The following is a 23,997-nucleotide window of genomic DNA, read 5'->3' as shown; positions in this document are numbered from 1 at the left end:
TTTTCCTTTAGCACAAGCATCACAGATTTTATCATTATCAAATTTAAGCTTAGGCAACCCTCTTACTAAGTCTCCTTGAATTAACCGTTGCAAAACACTCATACTAGCATGACCTAGTCTCCTATGCCATAACCAACTATCATGCTCATCCTTAGCAACTAGGCATAAATTAGTCATATCAATAGAATCTAAATGCACCATGTAAATGTTTCCTATTCTATGACCAACAAGCATAATCCGATTAGATGCAATGTCAATGACTTTACAACCATTAATTTCAAATAAGACATTGAATCCTTTATCGCATAATTGACTAATACTCAATAGATTATGCTTTAATCCATTCACATATAAAACATTCTTAATTTGTATGGAAGAGGTATTACCTATTGTACCAATACCTTCAATGTGACCTTTTGAATTGTCTCCAAAAGTCACTTCTCCTCCATTTTGGCGTTAAGCTCAATGAACCGGCTTTTGTCTCCGGTCATATGTCTTGAGCATCCACTATCAAGGTACCATGAATTTGAATTTGTTTCCCGTGCCTTGTAGCAATGCTCATTTCCCTACAAACATAGATTAATTTTTGATTTTTGGTACCCAAATTCTTTTGGGTCCATATTCATTAGTTTCCAAAATCCTAGTCCCCTTAGGTATCCATTTGTGTAGGATATTTTTATCTTTAGTAGTAATGAGTTCTTTAGGAACCCACATACTTCTAATGATTTTTCCATTAGAGGTTCTTTGGGGACCTCTATGATTGTAGTTTCTAAAACTTTTTCTAACAAAGTTAGATTTTGAATTTCCACCTTTTTCAAAATGTTTTGTTCCAACTTTATCAAAAGACGTTTTAAGATCATCAATTTTCTTTTGATGATCATCATTGATCTTTGAAAGTAAATTTTGCAAATCTAAATTTTTCTTTTCAAACTCTTCTAGTTTGATTTGCAAATCTTTGATTTTACTTTCAAGATCGTTGTTGGTTTTGGATATGAGTTTGTTTTCATTTTTCAATTTTGAAACATCATTTTATATTTTAAAAACAATTTCTCATAATCCGAAGCCAACCCATTGTACTCCTCAAATAACTCATCATAAGATAAATCATCAAAATCGGATGAGTTAGAGGTTACCTTAGAATCTTCCCCGAATGCCATCAAGCACAAGTTTGCTACTTCTTGTTCCTCTTCATCGGAACCTTCTTCATCGCTCCATGTAGCCACATGAGCCTTGTGCTTATTCTTTGATTGACCCTTTCTTTTCAATTGTGGGCAATCATATTTGACATGCCCTGGTTTTTTGCATTCATAGCAAATGATCGGGTCCTTCTCTTTTGGTTCATTTTTGAGGCCTTCGTTTCGTTTGAATTTTCTTCCTTGGTAAGGTCTCATCATTTTTCTGAACCGTTTGGCAAACAATGCCATTTCCTCGTCATCATCATCATTATTAGAATCACTCTCATCTTTTGTGGATTTGAGAGCAACTCCAATATTTTTCTTCTTCTCCTTTTCCTTTGGTGTCTCTTCAACTTTATCAAGGTCCACCTCATCTTCGAGCATCATCTCATGAGTGAGGAGTGAACCGATAAGTTCTTCAAGAGTTAAGGACGATAGGTCCTTAGACTCGATGATTGCCGTCTTCTTTGATTGCCATGATTTTGGGAGGGAGTAGACTAACTTCCTCACAAGCTTTTCATTTGAGATGATCTCTCCATATGATTTGAGACCATTGACAATCGTTGAAAATCTATCCGTCATAGCTTTGATGTCTTCATTTGGTTTCATCCTGAAATTTTCATAGCTATGCGTTAGAATACTAATTTTTGATTTCTTTACCTCATATGTACCTTCATGTGTGACTTGAAGCTTGTCCCATATTTCTTTGGCGGTTGTACACGATGAAACTCTTCCATATTCATCTGGTCCAAGAGCACAAAAAATAATATGGATGGCTTTGGAGTTGAGCTGGAACATTCTTGTCTCTCATTCACTCCACAACCTTGGATGAGTGATAGGCTTGATGTATCCTTCTTCTACGGCATTCCATGCTCCCATGTCACTTGCTTGAATGAAGTACATCATTCTATTCTTCCAATAGGCGTAATTAGCTCCATTGAAAAAAGAAGGCTTGTTGACGGGCATCGAATCAAGACCGGAGTCGTAATTTGAAGTGGAGGCCATTGATGACTTGGTAATCGATGTAAATCTTCCCGAATCGACTCAAGAGGCGATTAAACCTTCAAATGAGTGAGGCTCTGATACCAATTGTTGAGTTAATCGATCTACGGAATCGGCCAAGAGGGGGGTGAATTGGCAATTAAAAATTTCATGGAAGCTTTTGCAGAAAATTTAAAGTAATTGCACAGCGATTTACAGTGGTTCGACTTTCTCAAACAAAGTCTACGTCCACTACCTTAGCTATCCACACTAAGGATTTTCCAACAAATTCACTAATTTGTTCTTTCTTTTGAGGCCAAAGAGATAACCTTACAAAATCCCTCAAGAGTATACCCCAACTCTTGAGAACACTCTTTTTCCCAAAGAGAAGATTACAAATTTGCAAACTTACAAGAAAACCTCACAAGGTAAGATGTTTGCACAATTCTAGAACAAAGAAAAGAACACTCAAAGATAAATACAATTGAGTACAAAAGTATTCTTGAAAGCAAATGAATATTGGATGAAAAATAGGCTTGAAATACTCAAACTTGAGGTTTGATGCTTTCTCTTTGATTCTCTCTTGATTCTAGTTGATTGATGTTTCTTGTTCTTGATCAATGGCTCCAGAACTTGTTTAAATACCCCTTGAATCAATTCTGAACGTTGGTGATAATTAGTGGGGATAATAGAGCCGTTTAAGTGTGAAAACAATTAATTTTTCTAGGTGGAGCGTCTCATGCATCGATGCATGATCAAGTATACATCGGTGCATTCGTGTAAAATTCAAATATTTTGACCGTTGGAACACTTGATGCATCGGTGCACCAAGTGTGCATCGATGCATGAAATGCATTCGATGTTTGAAAAATAGCCTGATGAATCGATGCATGGCTTGTGCATCGATGCATCAAATGCATTCGATGTTTTGAAAATATTCAGAGTGCATCGATGCATGGAGAGTGCATCGGTGCATGGAATGCATTCGATGTTCAATTATTCATCGATGCATCGATGCATGTACTGATGCATCGGTGCATGCCTTTGAATAATTGATTTAAGGCTTGTTTTTGGTTCAAAATACTTTGTGAAAATTGTTTCAAAAATAGTTTAAGTACAAATCACAATTTTACACATTTAGTAAGGATTAAAATTGATCTTGAAAAACTTGGAGTAATAATTTGATATTCGGTTAATTGAATCGAATTTGTAAAATCATTTGTGAAATCTTAAAATTCATTTAACTTAATTTGTTATATCGAAATATCAAAAATGTTTTCAGCAATCTCCCCCTTTTTGATATAACAAAACATTTGAATAATTTTAAGATTTGTTTAAGAAATTATTTTTGAAATGTTTTTATCGTCCGAGCTGCATTTAGTTTGGGTGACATGTGCCTATATTTTGAAAGAGTTGGATTATGATTCATATTGTTTTGTTACTGATGTTAGATTTGTTTCAATGCTATTAATTACATTATTAAAGATGTTTAATTATAATTTGAATTTTAAGTTATCGAAAAATATTTTGAAAAATTTTTATAGTAAACCACTAGATCTGGTCGTAACGCATAGGCCAGATTTAGGGGTTACATATACGGCTTCGGGTGGAAAGTTGCTTACTGAAAAACAAAAAGCTGCTCCGGAAAGTTATGCAGATTGTTTGCATTGGTGTCTGCCTGGATTGCCTGATACATGGAATGAGTTGCTATATACACTTATCATACACCAGACTTGACGAAAATGTAAACTTTGGAAAATCAATATCAGATTTGCAAGAATGTTACGAGAAAGGTAATCACTTTGATCAGAGAAGACGAAGATGCATACTCAGGAGATTTGGGATCTTAAAACCAGCTACAGAGACTAAATTAAATGGATCTAAAACTTTAAAGTATCTTATGCATAGTTCTCTCTTTTTTATTAAAACGGCATTAAAAAAAACAAACAATTCACATCTCTTACTCTTTATCATCAAATGATTTTCATTTTGGTATTTCATAAAATAATTCGTTAAAATATTAGTTTTTAATTTATTGAATTTTATTAACAGTTTATAAAATAAGATCGTATTGAAAAAGATAAAACAATATTCTTAAATAAATATCATTATATAATTATTTTTTTATCTTGTCATTGATTTTTTTTATTAATCTATGGTAAATACAATGTAATATTTGTTTAAAAATAACTTCCAACTATTTGATATGACCTACTGTTAGAGTCCTAGAGAAAAGTAATGGAGGTGCATATGCTATGACATGTTTTTATGGCTTCCCGATTCTTCTTACGTGCTTTTCACTTCATTTTTAACGCATAATTTTTCTGATTTAAGCTTAACACTGCTATGAACAAATCTAATTCACAGGGTACTCAGTGTGATGTTAGAGAGGCAGAGGATGTGAAGAATTTAGTTTTATCCATTCAAAAGAAGTAGTGAATATTGCATAAAATATTTTTTCGGTGAAATTATGTGGCCGTCAATGGATGATGGTGGTTGCTGGTTTACTTAGATGAACCCTAAATTTATATATGTTGGATATTTTATTCTAAACCAATTTAACTTATTAAATTAATTATTATTTTTAATAAAAATCATAATTTTAATTATAATTCCATTAAAATTAAATTCAAATTTTAATAAATGGTTAATTTTAAATAAATCATTGTATTTTTTTAATATGTATGTAATAAAAACAATTTTATTAGTGGTATGTTTCAGTATATCGCTTAGTGATGTGTTGTCGTATGCGACAAGTACTGTAGACTCATCTCATTACTATTAGTATATGTCCAAAAATAATTCCATAATTATCTTGTAGAATATTTATAATAAATAATCTGATAATTTAAATATCCAAAATTTTGTGTAACAATCTACCAACAACTAGTTGGTCTAGTAGGATGAGGTATTAGGTCCCTTAAGCAATGTCGGGGGTTCGAATCCTGAAATTTGCGAATGGAGAAAACTTGATTGGGAGAGTCGCCCTCGCCTCTGTAGTACCCGATTTAAATTAATCGGTCAATAGATCAAATACCCGTGATTAATTCAAAAAAAAATTAATATAAAATAATAAATAATAAATAATAAAAGCGTGAGTAAAACTAAAGCTATAATTCTGAAAATGCAATATAGAAGTATATGGAAGAATAATATTGTAATAAAATAATATCAAGAATAACGAGTCTTTCTAATATATAGGTCTATCTTATATCTACCCCAAATAAATAATAATAATAAATAATAATAAAAAAGCTTGTCTAACCCATCTAGTTGACTCAAATCACCAACCCTATGTTCAAGCTACCCAATATGCCTGCACCTGAACCCATGCATAGTTACTACCTTAGCCCAAACATAACTAATCCAAAGCTTTAACCCAATTGTATTTTAACCCAACCCTGAACTAGATTGTATGGCCCAAGTATAAACTTAGCCCACTATGTTCAGCCCGTATATGTACTCGACGATCTAGACCATTCTCGTCTAAACTATCTGACTTGAATCGATTTGATCTGTGACTCGTATTTTGATCTAAATCTAATCCGTTCAAATAGATTTGAGTCGTAAATCAACTCAAATATTTGACCTGACCCATAATTTGATTCATTAACTTTGTTAACCAATTGAATCTTCTATTGACTTTCTTGTTAACTATCGTTGACTATCATTGATTTGACCAAACCATTAATTTTGACTTATTTGATTTGTTTGACTAGTTCACCCAAATGTCAAACTTGATTTTATGCCCCAAATTTTAGTATTAATATGACTCTTAAAGACTATTTTTTAATTAGTTAATAATTTTGAGTATTATTTGTTTGAAGGTTAACGCAGAACTCCCATCTAAACACTAACTCATGCATCTAAACAATTGATGAATCATAAATTTTTGACCAAATCATGTTCAATTGTTAATAGAGGATATGCCTTATTTCGTGATTTGAGATAGTTTGATTATCTTATTGTGCTACAATTGATTAATACTTTTAATTAATAATATTACTTCAATTAATTAATTTGATAATCACAAGTCCAATTAATCGTTAATCATTGCTAAGTTAACATATCTGAATCCGTATATATTTTTGTCTATGTTATTGAACTTTATTTTTTAAATTGTATAATTCTTCGATTGGTTATTAGACATGTTAATGTATTATTTTTTAATCACTGGAACAACATTTTTTTGTCACTGCAAATGTTTGTATTAATTTGTGTTCCCAAAGATATTATTCTCTTTGTCCCATTAAATCTGTTAACTGTTGACTTTTTAGTCAATTTTTTTTATTTTGACTCATTATTATTTAAAATTTATTATTGAAAAAGATAGATTTTAAAATCCTTACATCAAGTAGTTTTTAAATATATATTTTATAAAATATGACTGTTTAAAATATTTAAAATAATTACGATCAAAGTTTAAATCTTTGACTTCTAAGAATATCAATAATTGATACATTTAATTAAACAGAATGTGTATGATATATGTATTGCATGTCTTGCACCGTTGCCTTTAGTATAAGCACATCATGCCCTGTCGTATGGATTAAGATGTGAAGGAGGAAGTATCTAGTGGTTCAATCGTAATCGAGTTGATAATTTCGTTGGTTTAATTATGATGTGGTTAACAACATCCACTTATTGTTTCGATCATAATCAAATGTGTACCACCTAGTCTAGTATGGTGGTTCATCAATGTATTAGTCAGTAACATTCATTTCGTTGGTTATTCCATGTACTATTTGATGTTCCGGAACTACAGGTTCTAGGAAATCTTGTCCTAGAAGATCAAGGAATGACTGGGTAGTTAGGGGCTTAGAAGTCGAAATTATACTCTCTTTTCTTTTTAATTAAATGCAATGAATGTTGTAGTTGTTATTTTTCTGCAATCATTACTATGTTTGTTAATAGCTCATCAAATTTCTTATGTTTTGCCTTTCTATATACTTCATGATGTTAAGACAAAATCGACATTTAAAGAACCAAGTCTTAATTATAAATTTTATTTAAATATATTTTTTAATTGTGATATAGAAGAAGGTTATAAATAAATTATTTTGGGTGTTATAACATCCTACAAATGACTTTAATCATATAAAATTTTATACTTTATATCAATGTGTATGCACTTACATACGTACAAGGCGTGAAGATGGTGCACAAATCTGTTTCTTTATTTGTAAGGTATTTTATGTCATAGTGAGTAGTCAGTATAGTTGGCTTGGCTTGGCTTGACTTCAAATAAAAGTGATAGCTCACCCTTCAAACTACCACTAAAAAGTAAGTGATCTTAGAAACTTCACATGTCAAGCAAATATGATTTTTGTTATTCATGAGGTCCCTCACCCAATTTCGTTGTTAAAATCATATAAATATTTGGGTAAAGTACACAAATAGTCCCCTAACTATAGGATATTGCTTTATTGAGTCATCGACTGTTAAAAGTTACAAAATGGTCATCCGACTATTTATTATGTTCCAAACTCATCTTTTTCCGTTAAGAAATTAATGGTCGTTTGAGCATAACGTTAATATACTGACTGAGATATGATAGTTGTTTGAGATTATGAGATCATATTTTATCATATATCAGTTAGCATGTTAACGTCCAGCTCAGACTGTCATTAATTTTTTAATGAAAAAGGACTAGTTTGAAACATAATGAATAGTCGAGTGACCATTTTGTAACTTTTAACAGTCGAGGAACTCAACAAAGCAACTCCCTATAGTTGGGGATCGTTTTGTAACTTTTAATAGTTGAGAAACTCAATAAAGTAATATCTTATAGTTAATGGATCATTTGTGTATTTTACCTTAAATAATTATATAAAGCATGTTTTATATAAATATTTATAGGATTTTAACATATTTTATATACATATTTTAATTTTGTTATTATCCTTTGAGGTATCGAGTTCGAGCATTACGTATGTAGGGATATAAATATCTATTGTCAAAGGATTGAGAGCTTTTAAACATATACTATCTTGTATTCACCCCAAATTTATAAAAGAAAAAAATTCTTTACATTTTATCATTCATTAATACTTTAATGAAAAAAATGTGTAAATATATATGTACAGTGTTTTTTTTGGTATGTGGAAGTGGTTAAATAATAATGACGATTTAAATAATAATGACGATTTAGAGAGTTTTAACATTTCACCGACTAAAACATTGACATTTGAAAGGATGATTTGGTGAATTTTTTTTATTATCATTTTTTTCTGACAATACACCAAATAATTTTCATTTTTAATTAAAAATATAAATTATTGTTTAGATTTTTTTTTTCTTTGCTTTATGTGTTGTCCAAATGAAATCAGCCTAACATAACATTCCGAAAATTTTATGTTTTTTAGGGTAACTCCACCAAATAACAAACTTGATTAGATATAATTTTATTAATTTATAGCTGATACATGGAAGAATTTTTTTTATCAAATTACAATATATATTTTTGAGTTAATAATTGGTATCCAATCTCATCCAGATCAAGTAATGCAGAGGTGATGGCAACCCTCCCAATCCAGTTTGCTCCATCCACAAACGTAAAATTACAAAATTTTTATAAATAGAAACGTATTATGTTTTAGTATAAATATAGAGTGAATATAAAGTACATAGTAACTATTTAAAGATTTTTCAATCATTTGACAATAAACATTAATATTCCTACAAATACGGTACTCGAATCCGAAATATCAAGAGATAATAATAAATTCCTTAACAACATGAGCATCCTTGACTACTCGGACAATTAATAAATCTCACATTTTTATATTTATGAATATATATTCTTATAGATATGAAATATAATTTTTAATTCTTTTAATATTAATTATTTAAAGATAAATATATTTGCATCTAATAGTTATATATGAACAATCCACATGAATTATCATTTTTCATATTGAGCAAATGGTTTCAGAATTAAACTTTTAAGGAAATGTATGATGAAAAATGGTATAAGATGAAGTTTCAATATTAGAATCTAAACAAGATGGGGTCTACTATTACCCACCAAATTAATGTCCCAATCTTAGGTAGATTAAGACCATCTTCAATAAGCTTTGAAATCACTCCACTTTTCTTATTCGGACAAATTGTTCGTACACAGTAATTTCTGTTCGAAATATTCTCAATCATTTGATAATGAATGTTCATATATTCTTATAGACGTTATTCTCAAACTTAAAACTTAAAAAAGGAACAATAATCTCTTAATCGCTAAAATCACTTGATTTGTTATCTTTCCTAATATTGATATTTGTTTATATATAAAGGAAAATAGAATTGAGAAAGACAACTCTCCCTCAGCAGAAATCTTACACTGCTTCTACAAGAAAGCCCTTCTCACCAAACTTTAATTAAACAAACACAGTAAACCCATTGCTTATATTTTCTCTCTCTCTCTCCAAACAGATGATTTGCTCAATTTTCTTTCTACTCTATATTTTCTCATCCCTTTCTCTTTCTCTGTTCAAACCAAATATTCTTCGTCATGCAGCCAACTCGTCGTAAGATCTTCACCGAAACGGGAATCATGAAGCACCGCAAAAATAACAATCTTCCCATATTCGTTGTAGTTTTCTCTGTGTTTTTGTTTGGGGTTTTTATGTACAATGAGGACGTGAAATCCATAGCTGAGTTCCCATTTTCAAGGCCTAAAGATAGTGAAATCCTTGATGTACAGTCCAAACGAGAAAACCATGTTCACGAATCAATCAAGGAGAAAGAAAATGTGGTTTCATTGAACACAAGTGAAGAGGAAACAACTACAAAGGAATCTGATCAAGATTTGAAGAAATCCATAGTTCTGAAAAATAAAGAAGATGAAGAAGAACAAGAAGAAGTAGAAAAGATTGAGCTACCAGTGATTGAAGAAGATGATGAAGATGTCGAATTGCCTCCAGAAAGCTGTGATCTCTTCGATGGGGAATGGGTTTTCGACAATAAAACACATCCTTTATACAAAGAAGATGAATGTGAGTTTCTTACGGCACAAGTAACTTGCATCAGAAACGGAAGGAAAGATTCTTTGTATCAGAACTGGAAATGGCAGCCTAGAGATTGTAATTTACCAAAGTAAGAGCATCCTTTTGAGTTCTTAAATTGGATCCTTATTAACTTTTCTATACGATTCTTACATTCTTTTTCCTTTGTTATAAGGTACAAACCAAGATTATTGCTTGAGAAGCTGAGGAACAAAAGGCTTCTGTTCGTTGGAGATTCATTGAACAGGAATCAATGGGAATCCATGGTTTGTCTGGTTCAATCAGTTGTTCCCCCTGGAAGGAAGACCTGGAAAAAATCAGGGTCTTTCGCAGTGTTTACAATTGAGGTAATTTGATCATAATCTGCCTTACAATTTGTTTAGTTTAATCGAAGTTCATGCATGGTATCAGTACATATAGACAGCAACATCAATATTGTAGAGAAGAACTTACGAAAAATCGATATGTTACATTGTGTGGCAAGTACATATAAACTGTAACATCAATATCATAGAAAAAAACTTACGAAATAACGATTGTATGCTTGTTCGAAGGATTACAATGCGACAGTGGAGTTCTATTGGGCACCATTCCTGGTGAGATCGAATTCAGACGACCCAGACATGCACAGCATCTTGAATCGTATAATAATGCCCGAATCGATCGAAGAACACGGCAAGAACTGGAAAGATGTCGATTATTTGGTGTTCAACACGTATATTTGGTGGATGAACACTGTCAACATGAAAATCTTGTATGTCACATAAAAAAATTTGTATTTGATTGCATCATAATCTTTTGGAAAACTGATCCTGCACTCGAATGTAACAGACGAGGATCGTTCGATCGAGGCGATACAGAATACGATGAGATCGACAGGCCAACAGCATATAATAGAGTATTAACTACATGGTCTCAATGGGTTGATAAAAACGTAGATCCAAATCGAACCATGGTTTTCTTCAGCAGCATGTCTCCCCTTCATATCAAGTAATGAACCACTTGCTTTTTCTCCAAGTTTCTATTTCCATAAATATTCCAAGTGGTTTACAGTGGGCCTATAAGCTCTCATCTCAACTAATAATAAATAGACCAAACTGTTCCTCTTTGATTGAAACGTACATATTTATGTATTGCAGTAGCACGGATTGGAACAACCCAGGTGGTATCAAATGTGCTTTAGAGAAAACACCGATTCTGAACCAGTCAGCGTACCTATATGTGGGCACCGATCGTAGGCTATTCGTCGTTGCAAGCGAAATTATTCAAAACATGAAAGTTCCGGTCCATTTGATTAACATTACGAAACTTTCGGAGTACAGAAAAGATGCACATACTTCAGTCCATACTATCCGCCAAGGCAAAATGTTAACTCCAGAACAACAGGCTGACCCGGCTACATATGCTGATTGTATCCATTGGTGTCTTCCCGGGTTACCCGACACGTGGAACGAATTCCTTTATACACGTATTATTGCTCGTTCGTGACAAGTAACCCGAAAATTCACAATTTTCATTTTTTTTTGTCTTTAATATGGGGGGGATGGCTCCGTTAACTCATTTGATTTTCTAGTAAACTTTGTCTTTCAACATTTGATTTGATAGGGGATGCGAACATCAAAATAGTTTTTCTTCTTGGGGGGTTTTTCCATTGTTGATGATTTTAAGGGGGCGCTGAGGTGGGAGCCCAAGAATGCCAAGTTTTTCATTTACTTGCTCAGCAAACATATGGCCTAATTGCCAACGAACAAAATTTATATTATGCATATGTTGGAAACTTTTAGGGAAAAAGGTCTATACAAACACAATTTGTAATGTCCAATTTTTTAATGCAGATTTAATTGGATTGTTTACAATTTTTTTTTTAATAATCTAAGGTGATTACGTCTGTTTAGAATTTTTTTAGCCATTGATAACGTTCACACGTCATGCAGATGTCACTGCTCGAACCCATAACCTTTAAGGAGAATAATCGTTTTTATCATTGGTTTCACTCAATGATTTTTAGCTTACAATTTGACTAGGTTAAAGTGTAATTAGATTCTGAATTTTGACTTAATCTGAATCAACATTGCTGTGACAATTTAATTTTGGGTTAAATGATAAGACACTGTTCTTAATTTTTCCCAACTAACAAACGGATCCAACCCTGGAACTCGACCAAGTTTTTTAAGATTTTGAGGGAATTACACTTTCAGTCCTCCTTAGCTCATAGTACTTTTGATTAGTCCTTAAATTTGCATTTAATTTCTAAATTAATCATACTTTCTTTTAGTTCTATCAATTAAGTCTCTCTAAATTATTAATTAGTAATATGTGAACTTATTTTTATATTGTGAGAATTTAACTTAGGGGCCATGCTCATGAATGAGACTTCATATCCTTGAGGATAAACTAATCTTTAAATTTGAATATGATTGTAGTAATTTTCAAAAAAAAAAAAAAAATACAGGTAGTGCACTCGATCCTACACCAACATACAACATACAATTAATACAATATCAAAGTCTTCAATTATTCGGTTCCACTTTCAGAAACTTAACAGTTAGAGTGTTGCAAAATTTGACTAGTTCTGGTACCATCGAATATAACACCTTATATTCGGCCGGGATAGTCTAACCCTGATATTAAATTTCACATTAATCACTAGAGTGACCCGGTACAGATTCACTACTAGAAATTTCTACCGATGCATGAACACTACCAAATAGCTTCATTAGACCGGAAGATCATAAAATACTACTTACCTGAGAGCAAGCTTAGAACATACAAAAGTTTCACTAAATCAAGTTACATGCTTAAGGATATTTTTATCTTTTCACATACATCATACAGAAACATGCAAAAAATTAAATATTAAACTATCATTTTTCAATTAAACATGGTTATAGGTGACATGCAAAATTTCAACTCAAACGAACATCAAATCAGGCTTCAATTACATAAACAAGATATTTTAGGGATCATATTGTAAACTATTAGTTAATTTCAAGATTAACATGTATTTCTTAAATTTTCAATTCAGACGTGCAATTATATTCATAAAAACATACTTTATAAATATCAACTCAAATCAAATTAGAATTCATCATTAATTTCAAATCTAAAATTTAGGAATCATTTTATAAAACACTACTCTTTTAAAAGTCAGGTTAAAAATAGCTTTAGAAAATTAAAAATGAAACTTAGAGAGTTCTCACAAATCTAAAACTCAAGGGATCGATTTTTTTCCCAAGGGACTAATCTTTTTTAAAAAGTGATATATCCTTTTGAATACGGTAGCCATTAGATCGATCCAATACTATTAGAGATCGATCCTTGTCATAGATGAGTACAAAACTGAGCTTAAACTTTCATAACTAATCTACCGAATCAACTCCTATTTATATGGTCAAGTATCGTACATGAACATATTTGTAACATTAAAATCATATTAGTACACAATCAAAACAACGAAAATCTGTCCTGTAGGCATGAGAAATGGAAGTTCAACGGGTGGTGTATTACGAGATCACAATGGCAACTTCATTGTAGGGTTTAATCGACAATTGGGTATGTCTTCTGTAATGCAGACAAAGCTTTGGGGGATGCTAGACGGTTTGAAATTGGCATGGGATAAGGGTTTTCGATGTTTAATTTTGCAGGTTGATAACGTTGATGCGTTTGATCTGGAAACGTTGGCCTCCTATGACAGTCCAATCGCTTTGAAACGTGGAATCGTTGATTTCATTGATAGTGTTTGGCAAGTTGATTTCAAGCTCATTCGACGGAAAGCAAATATGATTGCTAATTTTCTAGTAAAACTCGATGGTGGTGTCAATGGTGAACATAAAATCTGTGACACCAATCTTACGAATATACACAAAATCTTAAATTAGGATGCGACAGAGGCCCCTGATATTCGTTTATAATTTCGCTTAAATATTAGACTCATTTCTATTAAAAAAAATAAAAAAACTGTCCTAAACCATTAAGTACAAATATAAATTTTTTGAAAAGAATTAAGAATAGCAGCCGATTTGATCCTGTAAGTAGGTGGCACGTTGGCCTTATAATGATGTAAAATCTATATTTTTAATGTACTGAAAGGCCACATTGTCTCACTTATTTTACATGTCTCTCAATCATCCCCATCTGACCCACCCCCTACAAATCACCTTTTCTTTATTTAAATTCCTCATTTCTTTCACGTTCTATTCCACTTCATTTCGATACCCTCCACTTCTCATAAAATCCTTGGTTTCATCGTATAACTTCTCTTACAAGATCAACCAACAAGTTGTCTTTGTGTTCTGTCTCGCCATGAACAATTTACAGGAGTGGCCTGAACCAGTGATCCGAGTCCAATCCTTGTCCGAAAGTGGCTTACAAAGCATTCCGGATAGATACATCAAGCCTGCTTCTGATAGACCTTCGTTAAACGACGAAGACCCTAATGTCGACGACGATGTGAATATTCCGGTAATCGATCTTACAGGCTTGTCGGAAGACGGAAACAACCTTCCTCAAACGACACTGGATCAAATTTCATCGGCCTGTCGGGAGTGGGTTTTTTTTCAGGTTGTTAACCATGGTGTCTGCCCTGGATTAATGGATCAAGCACGAGAGACTTGGCGCAGCTTTTTCCATTTACCTATGGACATTAAACAAGCTTATGCTAACTCACCCAAGACTTATGAAGGTTATGGAAGCAGATTAGGGACTGTAAAAGGTGCAATTCTTGTTGGAGTGACTATTATTATCTTCACTATCTCCCATTAACTCTCAAAGACTATAACAAATGGCCTGCATCACCAGATTCTTGCAGGTAACAATTACAGTAATTTAGAAAAAGATTTTTCTTTTCTTTTTGGTATTTAAACAAAATTTTAAATGAAATTTGATTGCTAAAATTAGTAGTTTTTCATTGGGTTAACTGTTCTTTTGGATTAATACAAGCTTTTTGATTTGGCTTATTCAGCGGCTGCACTGCAAATTAGTCAATGCATGTCATAATTCAACAGTATAAAATGTCTCAAACCTTTGCCGGCTTCTTATCATTATTCATTACAATATCAATTATTTCACCAAACATGATTTTGGATTTTATTATTTGAAGTCAATTCATATCAATGTAGGGAAGTGATTGAGGAATATGGGAAGGAATTGGTGAGGTTATGTGGGAGAATAATGAAGGTTTTGTCCGTAAACCTTGGGTTAAAAGAGGATGAACTCCAAGATGCATTTGGTGGGGAGAACTTTGGGTCATGTCTAAGGGTTAACTTTTATCCCAAATGTCCACAGCCTGACTTGACTCTCGGCTTGTCATCTCACTCGGACCCCGGTCGCTTAACCCTTCTCTTGCCGGACCACCAAGTCCCCGGTCTTCAAGTTCGAAAAGATCGAAAATGGATTACCGTTAAGCCTATTCCACATGCGTTTATCGTCAACATCGGTGATCAAATTCAGGTGAACTTTTTCTGATACATAGTACAACTACTTTTTATATTATGTCATTCTAACTTATATCACATTTTTTTTGACAAATTGATTTCTAACTTTTATCTTTTTGAATAGAAGATTAAACATGAACCACTAATATCATGATCTAGTGTTACACTGTTTTTTTAGCCAACTAATGTCATACAATGTAAGCTTCTTGAAACATTATAGAACAATGGGTAAATTACAAATTTGGTAATTGAACTTTACTCTCTCTCCTATTTCATTCATTGTACTTTAAATCTTTTCAATTTCCTCACTAAACTTAATACATTTTTTTTGGTCACTCAACCGTTTTCTAACTAACGTCGTTTAAATGGGTTGTTATATAGAGACAAAACGACGTTCATTTTGGTGTTTTTGTTAAACGACGTCATTTTAATGTTGTTAACTATTTAACGACGGAGTAACTAAAAAACCCCAATGTATTAAATTTAATGAAGAAATTAAAAACTTTTAAAGTTCAGTCAGCAAAATAGGAGAGAAAATAAAGTTTAAAGATGAAATTTGTAATTTACCATAAAATAATTTTTTTATTATTTTAAACTTTTCAAAGATAAGAAAGTAGATGAACATACTAGTTTTAAGGTTTATGAAATAAGATGTTTGAAATAACACACTTCAAATCATTATGGGTGTTAGATTCATTCATTTTTATTTTATATGTCCACGTGTTATAAAAATTATAATATTTATGTTTTTGTTTTATTTGTCATTTTAAAACACCCAGCAATTTAACTATAGTTACTTAAAATAATACACAAGTTCAACTATAATTAACATCATCAACAATAGAAAATATGATAATAATTATTACATTGATAATGACATAGCCTTCACCAAACAATAACTTCCAACCTAAAATAGTTGTTCCATTTGTTTAATCAAGTCTCCTTTAGTTGATAAATAATTAATATAATTGTCACATTTATTGTGAAGTTTTAAAATTTGAGTAAAGTACATAATGGTCCCTCGATCATAGGATATTGTTTTCTTCAGTCACCCGACTATTAAAAGTTACAAAATGATCATCCAACTATAGGGCGTTGTTTTGTTGAGTTTTTCAACTATTAAAAGTTACAAAATGATCACCCGACTATTCATTATATTCCAAACTCGTCCTTTTCCATTAAAAAATTAACAATCATCTGAGTTGGACGTTAACATGTTGACTGAGATTGATAGTCGTTTGAGATTATGAGATCAAATTTATCATATCTCAGTCAGCAGGTTAACATCCAACTCAGATTTTCTTCAATTTTTCAACGGAGAAGGACGAGTTTGGAATATATGAATAATCGAGTGACTATTTTGTAACATTTAATAGTCGGGAGACTAAAAAAACATCTTATAGTCAGAGGATCATTTTGTAACTTTTAATAGTCGAAGGATCATTGTGTACTTTACCCTTAAAATTTTGTAAATGAAGTTATGGGTTAATACATTTTTCATATATTTTAAAATAGATAGGATCCTATTACACAATGTAAAATTTTTTCGGTTTTACACAGATTTAGGACCTTTAGATGAGTGAAAATAATTTTACACATATGTAGGATTATTGAATGAGTGAACATAGTTTTACATATATTTAAAATCGTTGAATGAATGAAAATAAATGAATTATAAACGAATAAAACATATATTTACATCTATTTTTATTTATTTTTTCATTCTCTTTATAAGTGGTGATTTCTATTTTTTAAATTATATTGAAAAATTGATTCAGGTGATAAGTAATGAAAATTACAAGCGTGTAGAGTACAGAGTGATAGTAAATTCAAGCATGGAAAGAGTATCATTGGCCTTCTTTTCAATCCAAATAGTGATATACCCATTAAACCAATGGAAGAGTTGGTTTCAACATATAAACCTGCCTTGTACTCACCAATGACATTTGATGAATATAGACTTTTCATCAGATTAAAAGGTCCAAAGGGTAAATCACAAGTTGAGTCCCTCAAGTCTCCTACATGATTGAGACATTATCTTCTTCTTTCCAAAATTTCTATTTACTATAAAAATGCTTACTTTGCATTTACTTTATAATTTTTATTATTAATCTCTAGTATATAAATATTCAAATTGTATGTAAAAAGTAAATTAAAAGAGTGTGAAGATACTAATTTTTTTACCCATTTTATTTATTTATTTATTGTTATTATTATTTTATTTATTATTATTATTATTATTATTACAAATAGGCTAAAATCGGGGCCCAATTACAGTTCCAAGCCCAACCCGGATACATCAGGCCCAACATTGACCCAAACATGGTGGCCCAGATCCAGATGGCCCAGTTAAACCCTAAAACCATATTAGGGTTTCCATCTCAGTACCCTAGCCGCCTCAGCATCACAGCCGTTGGATCTGAGAGATCCAACGGCCCACACGCATTCAGCACAAACCCTAGGGTGATGATACCCTAGGGACCACGCGGCGCCGTTTCTACTTCCAGCCGCTCCACGTCGCTCCGCCGCTGCCATGATGCCCCGTCAAAGTTTCCAGAAGATCCATTACAGCCGCACACGTCGCTTGTTTTTTGTGAGTCACCACCATAGGTTTGGTGACTCACTGGCCTTCACTCTTGTGACCGGTCCGAGGCGCATCTCGTCGAGGCTATAAAAGCCTCGACCCACCTACAAAGGAAGAGACAGAGAGGAAGTAACAAAATAAACTAAAAAAAGAGAGAAGAAAGGAAACTTACCCTTGGAGCCTCAATCATCACCGGAAGCCAAAAATCGCCGGAGAACATAAAATACCAAAGGTATTTTCTTAGATTTACTCTGATTAGGAGTTTTTTAGGGCAAACTAAAGCCAGATTTGGCCTTAGGAAGAGAAGGCCTTTATTTTCATGTAAAACGAAACTTTCCAGCCACCAGAGACGGTGGCCGGCGGCGGGGATGGCGGCGGTATACGGCTGCCTGCCGATGACCGGCTTCCCTCCGGTGAGGGAAGCTAGAGAGAAGACAGAGAGAATTTTTCTCTCTCGGCTTTTAGAGAGAAAGAAGGAAAGAAGAAATGAAAAAATGGCCTTAAGGCCGTGTAATATTGGGGCTTAAATACCCCTCCCCAAACGACGCCGTTTTGGGGAGGGGTCTGTCTGTAATTAATTAAAAGTTAAACCCCGTACGCAGTCCAGTAACTTTGTAATTTTTCATTATAGTCACTGAAATCAAATTATGAACTTTTTTAATTTTATCTCTTAATGTTATTTCTTTATAATTTAGTCACTGACATAAATATTTTAGACAAATAACCTATTTAGTCCTTTAATTCTAATTAATGTTATTTTAATCCCGAGCATCTTTTAATTTATTTTAATTTGACATTCGAATTTAATATAATTTTATTTTAGTCCATAAATTAATAAATGAGTAAAATAACATGTTAATCCCTGTAATTTTAAATAATTAATTATGAATTAGGTATTTAATGCTATTAGTTTATAATTTAGAGAAAATCGCCTCAGTGACCAAAAATACCTTATAATATACGATTTTAACCAACTTTTTTTGGATTTGCCAAAATGACCAATAAAATCGCAACGCGATATCAAAATCGCAACGCGATTTAGAAAATCGCAACGTTAAAAAGAAAATCGCAACGGTCAAAAGAAAATCGCAATGCGAGCTTCCAAGTTCGCAACGCGATTTAGAAGAAAATCGCAATGCGATTGATAGAATCGCAATGCGATTGATATAATCGCAATGCGATTGAGAGAGTCGCAACGCGATTGAGAGAGTCGCAACGCGATTTAGAAGAAAATCGCAACGCGACTGAGAGAATCGCAATGCGATTTATAGAATCGCAACGTTGAAAATAAAATCGCAACGGTCAAAAGAATAGTTAAAAAAATTTTGTTTCTTAAGAATTTTCTCTAAAAAGATAGTATCCGCGCGGACGTGTCGAAGACACGTATTACCACGACCACGACCACGACCACGACCACGACCACGACCACGACCCCGACCCCGACCACGACCCGACCCGAGACGAGACGGCGGCGGCGGCGGCGCGCGAGAGTCCCCCTTGTCCTCTTTCACTCAACAAGGAAGTGCAAAATACAAGCCTTAAATATAATTCCCAATAGTGTTTCCAATACTATGTGGGATTGAGCATTACCAACACTTGTTCCCAATATCATTATTCTTCATAAGTTATCATCCATTACAATATGAATTATCGATAATAAATTAATTCATTTTAATAAGTATTTAAAATTATAACTTGATAAATACATGAAATAATTCTATTATTAAATAAAAAATATATTTTTTATATTAAAATTATTGAGATAGATATTTACTATAAAAGTAAAAGATTTTTTTTTCACGTACAACCTCTATGTGAATTAGTTTCACAATAAGGTATCGGTTATGCATTGGATTCTTTCGTATTAGATGGTCTTTAATAAGATCATCATCATCATTCTTTTGTTCAACAATACCATATATTAATGAGGTATATTGGTTCATTAACACGACTAATTCATATTGTAATGGATGATAACTTATGAAGAATAATGATATTTGGAACAAGTGTTGGTAATGCTCAATCCCACATAGTATTGGAAATACTATTGGGAATGGTATTTAAGGCTTGTATTTTGCACTTCCTTGTTGAGTGAAAGAGGACAAGGGGGACTCTCGCGCGCCGCCGCCGCCGCCGTCTCGTCTCGGGTCGTGGTCGTGGTCGTGGTCGTGGTCGTGGTCGTGGTCGTGGTCGTGGTCGTGGTCGTGGTCGTGGTCGTGGTCGTGGTCGTGGTCGTGGTCGTGGTCGTGGTAATACGTGTCTTCGACACGTCCGCGCGGATACTATCTTTTTAGAGAAAATTCTTAAGAAACAAAATTTTTTTAACTATTCTTTTGACCGTTGCGATTTTATTTTCAACGTTGCGATTTTCTAAATCGCGTTGCGATTCTCTCAATCGCATTGCGATTCTCTCAGTCGCATTGCGATTCTCTCAGTCGCATTGCGATTCTATAAATCGCATTGCGATTCTATCAATCACATTGCGATTTTCTTCTAAATCGCGTTGCGAACTTGGAAGCTCGCGTTGCGATTTTCTTTTGACCGTTGCGATTTTCTTTTTAACGTTGCGATTTTCTAAATCGCGTTGCGATTTTGATATCGCGTTGCGATTTTATTGGTCATTTTGGCAAATCCAAAAAAAGTTGGTTAAAATCGTATATTATAAGGTATTTTTGGTCACTGAGGCGATTTTCTTTATAATTTAATCACTAATTTAATTTTTTTTTTACAAGTTATATATATAGTTTTAATTTTATTGTTAGTTATATGTTAATGTTTACTTTTAATTATTATTACTATTATTATTATTATTATCATTTAACCATAAATATATATATTTATATAATAAATAATATGTATTTTATTTATTTAAAATCTTAGTTAATTATTTTTAGCTTATTTTAATCCTATTTTAATATTTATTTATTTTCCAATATTAAGAAAGGGCAGTCTTAAAATAACTGGATGTCCATTTTCTGATATTAAAAAAATAAATAAATATCTTATTTTATAAATTATATATTAATTGTTTTAATTATTTATTTATTTTTTAATATCAAAGAAAAGAGCTGTCTTAAGGCACCTAGAAATCCTTTTCTGATATTTCTAAATAAATAAATATTTTATTTATAAATATATATAAATTAATATATATTTTTCATAATTATAATTTTAAAATAATAGGATTATAAATTAAATATATTTTGAATTTTTAATTTCTAATAATAGAGACAATTTATAATTAAAAAGTACCAATTTTGGACGTTGTAGGGGTGCTAATCCTTCCCTAAACGTAACCGACCATGAATCCCTTTTTATTATTAAAAAGAACAAATTTTTGGTTAAAACGCAGATCAATTTATCTTTTAATCGATGTTTTCTTAAAAACTCTTTTAAAGGATGATTTTTAGGTATTCGACCTACCTGACCTAAAAGGTCGATGGCGACTCCCAAATTATTTTTAAAAAAAATATTTATTCACATCATTTTTCCCGCCAAATAAATATTTCGTGCCAGGACGAAAACCGGTTACGACAGCTTGGCGACTCCACTGGGGATAGTCATGCTTTTAAAAATCAATTATAAATTGTCTCTATTAATTATAAATTAAAAATTCATATATTTAATTTATAATTCTTTCTTTTCAAATTTTTTATATACTTATTATTTTTATAGTATTTATATTAATATCTCATTTTACTTGCAAGTATTTTATTTCATTATTTATTTTTTTTCAGAGGTTTGAACATTTCTCCTCACACACAACACTTGCATTGCATAAAATAAAGCTCTATAATCGAGTTTGTCCCTTTTAAGTGGGAGTGAAAACGACGTCTTCGTGAGAATTTATTCTCCATGTCAGACCTAGCAAGTAACTTTCGGGGTTCATATGCTCTATGTCTTTGTGAGAATTTATTCTTCGTGTCAGGCATAGAGAAGTGTATCCCCTCGAATTGAACTCGATCCACTTTAGTCTGTGATGGACTATGATTGAGGGTTAACAGCCCAAGGGGGCACTAACAAAGACAATTCGGGTACCTTTATTCTTAGATCTGAAACCCTGCATATAATAAATCCTAGAAACTCTTCCGATCTGGAGCCATGCCGAAATTTTGTCCAAAATAGGTGTACACACAGGAGAAATGAATTCTAACTTTTCTTTTAATTTATTTATTTCTTACTGAGTAAATTGCATGTGAATTTAAAGTATGAAGAAGCATGTTTAAATAGAAATATTTAGGTGGACTTTATTATCAAATTATTTTTCCTTTATTATGTAAACTAATTCATTTCATTTTTCGTGTTCTTTATTCTGTTTGCATAGCATCATACAGGATAAAAGGCATTGATCCTCGTGTTAATTGTCTCATTAGAAAACCTTCATCCATGGATAAAAAGTGTTCAAATCAAATAGTTCTAAACTCAGAAGTAAGACAGTGGGCTGAGGACTTACAAAGACAAGGAGGAGACAGTCTGCAAGATGGCTATGTATCTGACTTAGCCAGTTATGCTCCAGTTTCGCTAAAAAGAAATGATATGCAAGATTTACGAAGCATTTGGGAGAGTTGGACTCAAACAAAAAGTTGCAGTTTTATCAGACTTACAGAGACATCCCATATTTGCTCTATGTCGAAGTTGATGATGACTTACTTCGAGCCCTAATTCAATTCTGGAATCCAGGGTACAATTGCTTCACTCTCAATAAGGAGGACTTGATTCCTACTATTGAAGAGTACACAACTTTGCTACATATAGAAGGGGCTTTGGAGAATCGAATTTATTCAAGGTCAATTAAAACTCAACCTTTTCGAGTTAAATTAGCAAAGATTGCTGGAGTACGAGAGGAATGGGTGGTATCCCGTACAAAACAAAAGGGCGAAAGCGAAGGCGTTACTTGGACCAACATTAAAGAACTTATTCAGAGTCATCCAGACACTAAAGTACGATTCGATCTCTTTGCTCTGGGTATGTATGGTATGGTCATCTTCCCAAAAGTATTGGGATATATTGAAGCTGCAGTAGTTGATTTGTTTGAGCAGCTACCAAAAAAGATTAATCCTGCATCTACAATTCTAGCAGAGACTTTCAGATCATTAAACGCTTGTACAAAGCTAGGAGGTGGACGATTCTCAAGGTGTACCCAATTGTTATATGTCTGGATCCGTAGCCATTTCTGGAGGACAGAAAAGGTTTCATACCGGCGCTTTAATACGGACTACTCACCATTAAAAGAATTTCTGGAGCAAGAATGGCCGAAAGAAATTACGAAAGATATGTGGATTAATGCCTTTCAAAATCTGCAAAGCGATGACATTGTTTGGCGAGCCCCGTGGCAAATCCAAAGGGAGTTCTTTTACAAATGTGGTGATTACAACTGGATAATGCTGCTCGAATTGTGGGGAGGAATCGGATATGCACCACTTCTGGTCATAAGACAGTATGAAGGTCGTCAATTCGTACCTGTCACTGCTGGATTACATTCGTCTGAGTTCGCATTCCACAGAAAAAATTATAAAAGAAATATCATGGAGGCTTTTACAGCTTGGAAAACAACTTTTTGTATCCGAGCTAAAACAACAAAAGAAATGTTAACTCCTGATTATGAGGAATGGAGATCTGTCAGGAAAAATGAAAATATCCCTCTACCAGACCAAAATGAGGATATCTCTATGGAAGATCGCATTAAGGTGGTTCCATCAGAGATTGAAATCCTGAGATCTGAGTTTGAAGTAGAAAGAGAAGGTTGGTCGAGAGAATTAGAGCAAATGAGACGAGATAAAGCTATGTTGGGTGTTGACATTGACTTTCATTCATCACAATGTGCA

The 23,997-nt window shown here is 32.7% G+C and overlaps 1 protein-coding gene and 2 pseudogenes across 1 annotated transcript; all 3 read left to right on the top strand.

Annotated features, from left to right (window-relative positions):
* The window catches only part of LOC120138576, a 36,967-nt pseudogene extending 33,074 nt beyond the window's left edge, over positions 1–3,893 (top strand).
* A 5,710-nt stretch (positions 3,894–9,603) lies between these two features.
* LOC120138479 (protein ESKIMO 1-like) lies at positions 9,604–11,956 on the top strand. Its single transcript, XM_039153931.1, has 5 exons — positions 9,604–10,247; positions 10,332–10,503; positions 10,711–10,910; positions 10,988–11,146; positions 11,296–11,956. Exons 1-5 carry the CDS (start codon positions 9,664–9,666, stop codon positions 11,642–11,644), a joined length of 1,464 nt encoding a protein of 487 aa, XP_039009862.1. The 5' UTR covers positions 9,604–9,663; the 3' UTR covers positions 11,645–11,956.
* Positions 11,957–14,458: 2,502 nt separating this feature from the next.
* Positions 14,459–17,614, top strand: LOC120138575 (annotated as a pseudogene).
* Positions 17,615–23,997: the final 6,383 nt, after the last annotated feature.

Source organism: Hibiscus syriacus, unplaced genomic scaffold, assembly GCF_006381635.1.
Source record: "Hibiscus syriacus cultivar Baekdansim isolate YM2019G1 unplaced genomic scaffold, ASM638163v2 tig00110694_pilon, whole genome shotgun sequence".
Taxonomy (NCBI): Eukaryota; Viridiplantae; Streptophyta; class Magnoliopsida; order Malvales; family Malvaceae; genus Hibiscus; species Hibiscus syriacus.
Note: the sequence above shows the minus strand (reverse complement) of the source record. Positions and strands in the feature narration are given on the sequence as shown.

Coding starts and splice junctions, on each gene's coding strand:
- LOC120138479 (XM_039153931.1), top strand. CDS start 9,664: ATGCAGCCAACTCGTCGTAAGATCTTCACCGAAACGGGAATCATGAAG. Junction 10,248..10,331: donor AGAGATTGTAATTTACCAAA/GTAAGAGCATCC, acceptor CTTTGTTATAAG/GTACAAACCAAGATTATTGC. Junction 10,911..10,987: donor ACTGTCAACATGAAAATCTT/GTATGTCACATA, acceptor CGAATGTAACAG/ACGAGGATCGTTCGATCGAG.